Source organism: Podarcis tiliguerta, assembly GCF_965153285.1.
Source record: "Podarcis tiliguerta genome assembly, chromosome: 3".
Classification (NCBI taxonomy): domain Eukaryota; kingdom Metazoa; phylum Chordata; class Lepidosauria; order Squamata; family Lacertidae; genus Podarcis; species Podarcis tiliguerta.
The window spans coordinates 102,792,913-102,806,032 of NC_139536.1; the positions used below are offsets into that span (position 1 = coordinate 102,792,913).

The window sequence follows — 13,120 nt, forward strand, 5'->3', positions numbered from 1 at the left end:
CCATAATAAACACAAAGACACCACTAGTCAAGTCATTTTATATTCTGCTGGAAGCTGCCCAGAGTGGCTGGGGAAACCCAGCCAGATGGACAGAGTATAAATAATAAAATATTATTATCGAAAATTATATATATGCCCACCATGTAGTTCTCGTTTAACCTAGGCAGCAGTTTTTCATCGGACATTGTCAATCTAGTGAATTCAAAAGAACCCTCAGCGAAATAAAGCTAACATATTGAACATAAACTGTGAAAGAAAGTCACATTGAAACTGATGACTTGAGTTTTTAATGCAAGTTCTTCAAGATCATTGTTTAGTTAGGCTGAGAAATATTCCAGGAAAAAAATATTTAATTTCAAGGTAACTAGCATATAACATGATATGTGAGAATAAAGAAATGGCAGAGTAAGGGCCAAATCATCTAGCACAAAGCTGTAACAACATCCACAAGTTTAGCAAGACGAATACATCAGCTTTCAAGCCTCTCACTTAGATGTCATTGGGATATTAATTATTTCCTGTTCTCATTCGGTACCAGGCAACTGAAGAAACAGATGTTTGTTGCAAAAATGTACAATAAACTTGTTAAAATGTTTTTTAAAATGTAGCATTTATCATTTTGGAATGTTTTTTCCTGTCTTGTTCACATTCTTAAAGTACAGAAAGTACCTTCTGCTTCCATGTAGGAGACTTGAGAATCTGTCTGAGTGTTCATTTCAACCTCTGTGGATTCCTCTTGGTGTCCTGTTGACATCATAAAGATTGGAAGATTATACCAATATGATACTTAAGTGCGCATACAATTTATAATCAAAACTAATCATAAAAACAGAAAAGAAATGGGAAAGCATACCACTTATCAGAACATATCTAAGTGAAAGTCAGAATTTCTGTGATTGAGAATAATGATCATATTGAATGATGCCAAGTTCCAATCAGCTATCAAAAAAAATAAAATCTAAAATTCTCCAGAAAAGAATTCATTCTATTAAGCAGTAATGAATAAATGACACTTGCATTATTAAAAAATAAAGAAAACTACAGTCATTATCTTCTCAAGACTCAATGAGGTTACGTTATGACCTTGGATCAATATTGTTATAACAATTTAACTGGAAGGCCTGTTTCTTTTTTGCTTACATTAGAGATTATGCTACTCAAATTGAATGGTTGCAGCAGCTATTCATTGAAGTTTATGGATGTTTCCCCGAGGCATCAATATCCATGTGAGGGAAAACTTGACTTTTATAGCTATGAAAACTTCTATGGTCCCATCTGATCAATTACTAGGATTCTAGGGAATATTTTGATCGAAAGCATACCGTCAGCTTGATCTTGTTCACAGACTGCATGAGGCATTGGGTTATGTTCTTGTGTAGCTTTGGCATCTTGGGAGGATTCTAATAAAAATAAAATAAATAAAACTGAAGTGGATTCTCTGTTGAACAAGCTTTAAACCGAGCTTCTGATGAATCCAAAGGTCAACACAGCCTCCTCCCCAAACAAGTTCACACACGCTTCTTACCCCAACTGAGCACATGGGGATGTCTAACTCTCCTGGTGCATTAATATCCTATTGCACCTCCTTGCTGCCCAGTGAATTGGTGATAGGAACAAATTTGGAGTGTGCAGGTTGGTTGGTTGGTTCTGCAGTCTTTTTAGATATTTCCAGCACTTATCGGATCGCAGGGGGAAGAAGTGCATGATGGGATATCAGCAATCCCATCATGCCAATCTCCTCCAGTTAGCTGCTGCTGACAACATCTGAGCAGTGTGCCGATCAATCAGCTGCTTCCAGTGCAAATAAACTGGGCAGTACAGGTCCACAGGTATATCAAACTCAGAAACGTCACTTTCATAAACTTGTGGTTTATGAAATTTTATCCAGTGGTGGGCAGCGGGCCAAAGAATCAGCGTCCTAAACCTGCCAAAAACGATCAATGCGGGATATGTGAGAAACCTGGGTAGTTAACATCTGATCCAAATTTAATAATCTGTAAAGCAGGTATGCATTGAAAGTTTGTGATTTTAATTAACTGCAAATAATTCCCCAAGGCAAATATTTAATTACCTACACAGCTTCTTTGCAATAAGTTTACAAAGTCAACTTTTGAAGTAGAACTGTTATGTATACACATTTTTCAAATTATCTATGTTAAAGCTCCTCAAACTAATCCACTGCATTTTATTAATCTTATTCAGAATTCTAAATGGTTTCTGCTAATACTATCAAAATAATAGAGAGAGGGAAAGAGAGAGATTTCAGAATTAAATCACGGAAGCAGGGGGGAAAGCCGAAAGGCTGTCCAGGCAGTCTAAACAAGCCAGACAACAGTCTGCTAAAAGCAGCGAGCAGGTGTACTGCAGAAAGTTGCCTGCCGAGAAAATAACTCCAGAGTATTGAAGCAAGCAAAATCAAAGGAAAGGACAAAAGAAAAGAAAATGAATCGGACGCACCACAAATTTTAGCCGATAAGATAATGTTTTACCAATATGTAATCAATTCATAAATTAGACATTAATGAAAAAGTTGAGAATAATTTTGGCAGCTAGAATAGACATTTATTTCCGCCTTATCCCAATCCTATTGATAGAAAGCTGCACCAATTCAAAGCACCAGTTCAACAACTGAGTGGCAGATGCCACCTTTTAATATGATCCATGTTCTATGTTGTTTTAATTTAGTGTTGATAAAATTATTGTGTTTAGAAACTACCTCCATATCTTTTGATATAAATACATTGCATACATACACAAAAGGTAAAAAGGTAAAAGGACCCCTGGATGGTTAAGTCCAGTCAAAGGAGACTATGGGGTCCGGCTGAGATACATATAGGACCTGGATAAAAACTCCCACGCAACTAGTTTTGCATGAAGGCTTGCTTTTCTCACTCCCTGTGTCTCATGGCAAGCTTCGTCTTGAAATGATGAAGAACGTCTAAAGCAGTTTGTGATAAGACGCGGGTTTGCTCTTCAAAGGAGAAATGTTAAAACGCACAGAGAGTGCATGTCAAGTAGCACTATGGATCACAGCTATGGATTTCGTAGTAATATTTAGAGTGCAAACATTCTTCTTCAGATTCTAAAATGTCAGCAACCTGCCTGAATTCCGGCGGAAAAATATTCAGCTTTCACATCCTCATGCTGTCTTTTGCAGTATAGTATGTGAATTATTTCCAGCAACTGACACTTTCCCATTTTGGACAGCTTAGAACTGAACAATGTTCATTAGATGGTCCATTACTTGTAATTAGTCACAATTAGAACTCAAGACAGCAGGGTAACTGTGGCAGAGCAAATGCTTCCAATGCATAAAATCCCATGCATTCTCTCTCTCTCTCAAAGAGAAGCAGGTGATTATGAAGACCTCACTCTGCCTAAAACACTAGGCAGATGCAGCTAGTCTGAGTAGACAATACTGGACTAGATCAATATTCTGACCTATCAACATTAATTAGATCATACTATGTGCTATTGGGATGCAGGTGGCGCTGTGGGTTAAACCACAGAGCCTAGGACTTGCCGATCAGAAGGTTGGCGGTTCGAATCCCTGTGACGGGGTGAGCTCCTGTTGCTCGGTCCCTGCTCCTGCAAACCTAGCAGTTCGAAAGCACGTCAAGTGCAAGTAGATAAATAGGTACCGCTCCGGTGGGAAGGTAAACGGCGTTTCCGTGCGCTGCTCTGGTTTGCCGGAAGCGGCTTAGTCATGCTGGCCACATGACCCGGAAGCTGTATGCCGGCTCCCTCGGCCAATAAAGTGAGATGAGTGCCGCAACCCCAGAGTCGGTCACGACTGGACCTAATGGTCAGGGGTCCCTTTTCTTTTACCTTTTATGTGCTATTGCTCATTGTAAGTACGTATCAGTGACTAGATTCCACTCAGTCATGATCTTAAGTCCGCAACAGGCAAAATACTGAGATGCAGGAGTCATATATTACAAATTACCCCCATAACTCGAAAACTGGACAACTATAGCCAACAAGCAGCTTGAGATATTGCACATAAAGCAGTTAACACTCATGAACCGAGCCAACTAAACCCTACCTATTGGCAGGTTGTGAGAAGACCCTTTTCACAGAACTTTGCTACTCCTAAATTAGGGAAGGCAGACTACATTTATCTCTGTGATTCCAAAATGTAAGCCTTGTTTGCTGCTACCTACACAGAACTGAGCTACAGTCATGGGAAAAAGAAAGTGCACCCTCTTGGAATTTTGTGGTTTTACATCGGAAGACATAATAACAATTATCTGTTCTTTAGCAGGTCTTCAAATTAGGGAAATACAACCTCAGATGAACAACAACATATGACATATTACACCATCTTGTGATGTATTTAACAGAAATAAGGCCAAAATGGAAAATCCAAATGTGAAGAACTAAGTGCACCTTATGATTCAATAGCTTGTAGAATCACCTTTAACAGCAATAACTTGAAGTACCGTATTTTTTGCTCTATAAGACTCACTTTTTCCCTTCTAAAAAGTAAGGGGAAATGTGTGTGCGTCTTATGGAGTGAATGCAGGCTGCGCAGCTATCACAGAAGCCAGAACAGCAAGAGGGATTGCTGCTTTCACTGCGCAGCGATCCCTCTTGCTGTTCTGGCTTCTGAGATTCAGAAATTTTTTTCCTCTTGTTTTCCTCCTCCAAAAACTAGGTGCGTCTTGTGGTCTGGTGCGTCTTATAGAGCAAAAAATACGGGTAGTTGTTTTCTGTAGGACTTTATATGTACATCTCCCACATTGTTGTGGATGAATTTTGGCCCATTCTTCTTTACAATGTTGTTTCAGATTCAGGTAGGTAGTTGTGTTGGTCTAATACAGTTGAAATATATATAAAAATTGTCCAGTAGCACCTTAGAGACCAACTAAGTTTGTTCTTGGTATAAGCTTTCGTGTGCAGTGTGCATGCACACGAAAGCTTATACCAAGAACAAACTTAGTTGGTCTCTAAGGTGCTACTGGACAATTTCTTAATTTTTTAATGTTGCTTCAGTTCATTGAGGTTTGCTGGCATCTGTTTATGCACAGTTCTCTGAAATGCACAGCATTTCACTGAGGTTGAGGTCTGGACTTTGCCTTTGCTATTGCAGCACCTTGATTCTGCTCTTTTTCAGCCATCCTGGCCACCTGCATATGAACCAGTACTAGCAGATATGTTCAACCATCACAATCTTTATGGCAGGCATAGGCAAACTTGGCCTTCCAGATGTTTTGGGACTACAATTCCTATCACCCCTGACCACTGGTCCCATTAGCTAGGGATGATGGAAGTTGTAGTCCCAAAACATCTGGAGGGCCGAGTTTGCCTATGCCTGCTTTATGGTCTTGTAGGTGCCAGGTGAAAACCTTTCTTTTAAATAATGTACAATTTACAGACTGACCCAGTGATATATGGGTCAGTGATATATGTGTCTTATTTTTTTGCAAGCATCTAATAAAATTCCTTTTATGGGGTGGCTATATAAATGCAGTTTAAAAAATAAAAATAAACAATACCCTTACTCTTCCTAATGACCATATTCTTCCTCTCCCTTTTAGTTTACTTCATACTTATACACATTAGTGAGAGAATTAGTTTATTTTTTTTCCTGGTATGTGTGTGATGCATTGCAAATTGCTAACATGGGGTAATTCTTTGTAAGGGCTAATAGTCCTGAGATAATTGCACTGAACGGTATAAATAAGTGTAATATAATAGCATTCTAAGCTATAATAGAAGATTCTCAATTTTATTTTACATATATACTGTGTCTGAAAGAAACTTTGGAGAGCCAAGGCAATGTTATTTAAGCTTCCAAGAGTGCTATTACATTGCTATGCAGATTTTGACTTTCAAAATTGTTAAGGTCAAGACTATATTGAAGACTCTCCTCCTCCTCAAATGCAAATATTAAATCAAATATTCAAGCCTAAGGGCCCAAGGATAGATTTACTTTTAAGATTAACAGGAATAAAATAAAGGAAGCTAGTAAACCCACATTCATAAAGAAAATCCAGTTAATGGAAAATGTATGACAAGTGTAAAAAAGATTAGCTTCAATATATATCATGAAAAGGGACTCTTCTAGCTGATGCGAGGTAAGGTCTTCAGCCCTATTCCAGCAGGCCAAAAACAGTAGCACAAGATGTAATACAGCCAGTGGCTGTTATCTATAAAATACATACATATATACATACATTTCATAAAATTTGCAATCTGCTTGATTGCAAAGTAAACCCCTCAAAGCAGTATACAAGAAAAGCATTAATAAAAAGTATTGTTGACAAGGTCTCACTCCTGTCAGCAAACTTATAGTGTAGTTGTTATTTCTAAAGGAAATTATTTATTTCTTTGTATTGCTATGCCACAGAGAACCAAAGTTATCTGGGAAGTGATGATGGCATGGTGCTCTATCCTGGCTCCTGAAAAATGCATTTGTTCATCATGAGCATCCAGGTTGCAACAACTCTGCCCCTAGAACAGGGGTCAGCAAACTTTTTCGGCAGGGGATCAGTCCACTGTCCCTCAGACCTTGTGGGGGGCCAGACTATATATTTTTTTTGGGGGGGGGGGATGAACGAATTCCTATGCCCCACAAATAACCCAGAGATGCATTTTAAATAAAAGGGCACATTCTACTCATGTAAAAACACGCTGATTCCCGGACCGTCCGTGAGCCGGATTGAGAAGGCGATTGGGCCGGATCCAGCCCCCGGGCCTTAGCTTGCCTACCCATGCCCTAGAATTACACCACAGCTCTTTTATATTTACAGTATCCCACTGATCCTGGAAGGAGGAGGAGGAGGTTAATCTGTTGCAAACTTGGTTTTAACAGTGTTACAGATAATTGGTAGGTTTTCTATCCTGGAAGGAGGGGGTTAGGCATTTGTGATAAATAAATACAGTCATACCTCGGTTTACAGATGCTTCGGGTTGCGCACCGTGCTGAACCCGGAAGTACTGGAATGGGTTACTTCCAGGTTTCAGGGCTTGCGCATGTGCAGAAGTGCTAAGTCGCGCTTTGCGCATGTGCAAAAGCGCCGAATCGTGACCCGCACATATGCAGATGCTGCACTGCGGGTTGCGGACGCTGTGGGTTGCGAACATGCTTCCCACACAGAACACATTCGCAACCCGAGCAGCCACTGTATTTGCTCAAAAACCTTTCCAAGAGAACAAACATGTGAACAAATTGTGGGGCATCTTTCCCTCCTTTCCCCAAAGGTCTAGGGTAGTAGATGTGGTTCTCTTCCCCACACCGATGAGGCTTAAAAGAACCCTCTGGGAACAGGTTAGACAGAAAAAGATTGTCTCAAGGCATCCTAGCAACGTTCCTGGCCAAGTGGCTCCCCTAAGTCTCACATTGCCTCATACCAAAATATGCAGCAAAGATCCTTAAGAAGCATGAGGAGATGAGAACATTTCTCAGTAGAACAGACATATTTTTGCATCCATCTCTTGAATGGTTGGGAAGACGACAGTGCCAACAACCTAGCCCTCTCCTTTCTTCCTTCTCTATTTAATGCCAGCCAGCCAGGCTGCCCTTTCCACAAGGCGGACTGAAGCTGCAGAAACCAAGAGTGCCAATGTGGGCACTTCCACCACACCCAGTAGACAAGTGGGATCCGGTGAGATCTCACAAGAGCCCTTTGAAATCTTGTAAGATCTCACTGGAATTTGCCACTGCACAACCCTGACAAGTGAGGCTTTTGTAAGGGAGCAAGCGGGGTAGGGACACAGGGTGGCATTTTCATGTTTCGCCTTGGGTGGGGAAACGAGATGGGCAGCCCCTGCCGGACAGATTTTATGGGAATGCTCTGCCATTTGTTCTTCAAGAGTAAGGAACTATTCCTTCCCTCACTGCGGGAACTGAGGTTACAGGGAACCAAGCAGAGGGCCTTCTTGGTGGTGGCGCCCGCCCTGTGGAACACCCTCCCATCAGATGTCAAGGAAATAAACAACTATCTGACTTTTAGAAGACACCTGAAGGCAGCCCTGTTTAGGGAAGTTTTTAATGTTTGATGTTTTATAGTGTTTTTAATATTCTGCTGGGAGCCGCCCAGAGTGGCTGGGGAAACCTGGCCAGATGGGTGGGGTATGTATGTATGTATGTATGCATAAATAAATATAATAATAATAATAATAATAATAATAATAATAATAATAATAATTATTCCTTGCTAGGGAAGCTGCCATCTGGAAGGATCCTTAGATTTTATTTTGCCATTAGTACCTATGCACATCAGATCTCCATTGCTCAAAACAAATTATGATAGGTCTTATCTTAAAGGGCTGTCAGTTCAAAAGTTATGGGAAGAATGTTTAACTGGTAGACAGTTTCAAGGCAGGACAATACTAGAAATCTACATGAATTCAGCCAGAAAGTTCAAGAACAGAACTATAATGAATATTTATTTATAGCTTTTCCAAATGCATTTTCTGCAACCATAGACAAAAGCAAACCCAGTGGTTTTTTCTGGGGGTCCTCAAGTGTACACAGTACCAGAACCTTTCTGCCCACAAACATGTTAAAAGTGCGGCACTCACTGTAACAACTTAATGTTTTTTTCTTTTAAAAAAGCACTGAGCAAACCTACCACCACCAACAGAAGCATAGTACTTCTTTTTCTGCTTTATTAGATTACTCCCTTTCATCCTGGGCAGCAATGCTCAAACATAAAATTAACAAAGCCTTATGAAGAGAGGATATGCAGGGCTGAATATAAAGTGGTTTATGTTTACTCCCCCAACTAAGCCCTGTATGTTTTATTTACTTATTTCTTATTTCTAGTGTGTAACACACCCAGGTTTTGCACACAGCATGAGTGAAACACTTTGTTTTAGCTAGTAAGAAATGAAAAGAGTGGTAAAGTTGGCACTTAGGGACAAAACTGCTTCATTGCACTTGATTTGTAAGTAAGATCCTGTGAAAAAATTGGATATTTCTATAGGAAAAGAAATCAGCCAGGCACCCAAAATTACAGATAATGGTGCGCACAGAAGTTGATGCATGATTGCAGTATTCTTGGGCCCCATAAACTGAGGAAAATGTATTATAAAATGTAGTAGTAGTATAAAATGGAAGTTTATGAGATATTCTTGATTTCTGACTTCAGATTATTTTTACAGTTTTCATCCTTTCATTTTAATCCATCTTTATGATGGGTTAGATTTGTCTGTACTAATATATACAATATATACATTGGTGCAAGTGATGAACTGATATAATGGATTGTGTCTATTTCCATGGGTGTGGATTATAAAACTTGATATAGAAGAGTAGCTCTATGGATCATTCAGAAGAGCAAAGGAAGAAAGTCTCCTCTACAAACTGTATGGAGTTAGGGGTGGGAAAATTATACTGTTTTTAAAAAAGGATACCATTTATTGTATCCTTTGGATACCAAATTATTGGACACCATTCTGCTGCAAAAATATAATTAAGGCATTATTCTCTGAAAACACGAAGTATAACAGCATGTGGAAGATAGGGATGAATCATTCATAATTGTTCTGTTTTTAAGGCCATTTTTCAATTGGAGGGTTATTCATCTTATTTATATTAAAAATTATAGGTTACTTTTCAGTCACAGAGCCCGCAGAGTGACTTACAGTAAAATCATAATATTTCATAAAGCAATTCCTCAAACAAACTACAAACACGCACCACTAGTCCATCACTTATTCAAATAAGAAGAAACTTTGTTCTCAGAAATTCAGGTAGAATAAAAACATCTTTACAGATCTCTTAATGACTGGGGAAGAGGGAACCTGTAGAGATTCTCCGGGGAGGCAATTCCAGCATACTGGAACTACTAAAAAATATCTATTTCTGTTTCCTAGTATTCTTTTTCCTGTGATGGTGGCACACGAAGCAACATTGTTCTGGTAGAGAATATGTTCTCCTTAAAACCTGAGGGCTTAAAGGATAAAACCAGCACCTTGAATTTAGCCTGGAAATAAACTGGAAAATGGTGAAGCTAAGTGATGCTTACATGTTCTCTGCGGCAAGTATCAGGGGAGAAAAAAAAGATGAGCTGCTTTGTTCTGGACTAGCTGAAGTTTCCAAATTGTTATTAAACAATTAATTATTAATTATTAATCAATTACTTATTAAACAATTAATATGAAATCAAGAATAGTTCAATATTTAAGTCAATACAACATCAGAGCACACATTACAGTGGCCTGGTTGTTTTTCTGGCACACCAGCTGAAGTGCTAGTCATTCCTCTTGGCTAGAAACCTGAACATGAACGTATCAGTTTCAGGTGCATTCCCAAGGTGCGTGCAAGAAATTATAACCCCATCCAGGACCAGTCATATCTACCAAATTTGGGTTGGCCATGCCCCCCTAGCAACAGAATCTCCATTTTGATTGTGCTGGGTTTCAATTACTGGAGGAAAGGAGAAATAGAGTATACTTATGGCACCATGTTCAAAATCCATGAGTAAGTTTGCCCGGAGGTTTCACACACATGTTAAAAAGAACATGGGTGGGGGGATGGAACTTTGCATAATTTCTTAGGAAAGTCCTCAAGGTCCAGAACTGCTGGCATCACCTTTCACCTACTGATCTGGTAGGAGTGGAACAAATGTAAAACAGTATTTCTGACTTCAAGCCTATCCAGGTGGTCCAGAAAGCTACCATAGTCCAGACAGGGGTCGCTGACCTTTCTGGGCCCATTGACATATTTGCAAACTAGAAAACTTTTGTGGGTGCATCTGCACACACACCCTACAGCCAAGCTACACCCCAATATATTAAATTGCTAGAATATAATGCTTCTTTCAATACTCATTTCAGTGGTGGGAACCATGTGGGAAAGGCTTCTGTGGGCATATTATTTGTCCACGGGTACCATGTTGGCAACTCCTGTCCAATGGTATCAATAACCACTGAGACATCCAAGAGAATTATAAATGGTCCCATCCCTACTTCCCTTCCAGTACAGATTATCCAAAGGATGCAGGTGGCATTGTGGTCTAAACCACTGAGCCTAGGGCTTGCCAATCAGAAGGTTGGCGGTTCGAAACCCTGCAATGGGGTGAGCTTCCGTTGTGGGTTAAACCACAGAGCCTAGGACTTGCTGATCAGAAGGTTGGCGGTTTGAATCCCTGCGACGGGGTGAGCTCCCGTTGCTCAGTCCCAGCTCCTGCCAACCTAGCAGTTCGAAAGCATGTCAAAGTGCAAGGAGATAAATAGGTACCGCTCCAGCGGGAAGGTAAACGGCATTTCCGTGCGCTGCTCTGGTTCGCCAGAAGTGGAATAGTCATGCTGGCCACATGACCTGGAAGCTGTATGCCGGCTCCCTCGGCCAATAAAACGAGATGAGCGCCGCAACCCCAGAGTTGGTCACAACTGAACCTAATGGCCAGGGGTCCCTTTACCCTTTACCTTTTACCATGTTGGCAACTCCTGTCCAATGGTATCAATAACCACTGAGACATCCAAGAGAATTATAAATGGTCCCATCCCTACTTCCCTTCCAGTACAGATTATCCAAGGGATGCAGGTGGCATTGTGGTCTAAACCACTGAGCCTAGGGCTTGCCAATCAGAAGGTTGGCGGTTCGAAACCCTGAAATGGGATGAGCTTCCGTTGTTCGGTCCCAACTCCTGCCAACCTAGCAGTTCGCAAGCATGTCAAAGTGCAAGTAGATAAATAGGTACTGCTCCAGCGGGAAGGTAAACAGCGTTTCCATGCGCTGCTCTGGTTCGCCAGAAGTGGCTTAGCCATGCTGGCCACATGAGCCGGAAAGCTGTCTGCATGCAAATGGCTCCCTCGACCTGAAAGTGAGATGAGTGCCGCACCCTGTAGTCACCTTTGACTGGACTTAACCGCCCAGGGGTCCTTTACTGTTTTTTTACCTTTTACAGATTATCCAAAAGGGCAACTGGTGCAATTTCCACCTTGAACCCTAGCTAGAAATCAGATTGAAAATGATGTTAATTTTCTATAAGCGCTTGGAGCTGATAAGCACTTTGCACTCAGCTACCTTGGTCAAAAAAGGAAGTTGGAAACAGGCCCATAATTTCCTAGCATGATGGGAAAGAGGGAAGGTTTTATCAGCCGCAGTCTTAAAACTGCCTCTTTTTTTTTAAAGAAACAAAAGTTACAAGTCTGACACAAAAGCATTTTGCCACTTGAAACAACCAGTGATTGTCAATGGGAAGCAAAATAACGTTCCTTTATTCTACAAAGAAAATCTATCACAGTCTGCTGTAGAAGACTAGACATTCACATGAAGGAGCCAACTCAGTACTGCAGTGTCTAATGATCTTGTATGTCATTCTATGCTGACCTGAAGAAATGCTGAAATAAAGTTTGCAAGCAGATCACCTTTGAAATAAACCAGCAAGCAAATACAGAAATGAAACTTGAAAACAATATAAAGGATGAATGGCAGATGCCACAGTAGCCACTCTTAGTTTTCAGTAGATGGCAGTTTTTCCATCATTGAGGGAATGGGTTTTAAATAGCTTCGCCATCTGGTTTGGAAAGGTCACCACATTCATGAAGGTTGTTTATGAAAGAAAAGAGGACAAATGACTCACCAACAAATGGAAGGGCATAAGGAAAGTTGATACAATACGAGGAGAAAATTGGGAAGAGTAACACATTAAGAGATCTTGCCTATTATATTTTATTGTTGAAAGTAACAACTAGAATTTTTGCTGCATTTCAACAGTAAGATTTTAATCAATGTATTATTTATTTTAATGGCAGGGTTAATAAAACTGCAGTGAGAAAGGAAGATGGTTGTTTTAGTACTATGTTGTCTTCCAACGAGATTGGATCCTAGGAGTGCCAAGAACGCAACCAATTTTCATTGTGCAACCAATGATGACATAATACACCATGCCGAATTATTGCTGGGGTAAGGTAGGGACCCACAAAAGTACATAAAGACGGTCAGAGGTAAGAAGAGGTTTCTCCTCTGCTTCCCATAGTCTTAAAGGAGCAGGACAGAGGGAAAGAAAGACCTCTCCTTCCTTCCTTCGCATTCCAGCCAGATGGGCGGTGGTATAAATAATAAATTGCGCGTGTAGGTCCCCAAGCCACCCCTCAAATAACTTCACACATAACATGTAATTTAGTTTTGTTTTTTTGGGCACTATTTTGGCCACAACTTTAT

General features: G+C 40.4%; 1 protein-coding gene across 6 annotated transcripts in view; it reads right to left on the bottom strand.

Moving 5' to 3' along the window:
- Positions 1-13,120, bottom strand: part of MACROD2 (mono-ADP ribosylhydrolase 2) — a 987,387-nt gene that overhangs the window by 63,957 nt on the left and 910,310 nt on the right. For all 6 annotated transcript variants that reach the window (XM_083431708.1, XM_083431705.1, XM_083431709.1 and 3 more), the window contains 2 exons: positions 1,323-1,400; positions 670-744 (listed from right to left, as the gene is read on the bottom strand). In XM_083431708.1, the coding sequence (XP_083287834.1) occupies positions 670-744; positions 1,323-1,400 (153 nt within the window). The remainder of the gene's footprint in view (positions 1-669; positions 745-1,322; positions 1,401-13,120) is intronic.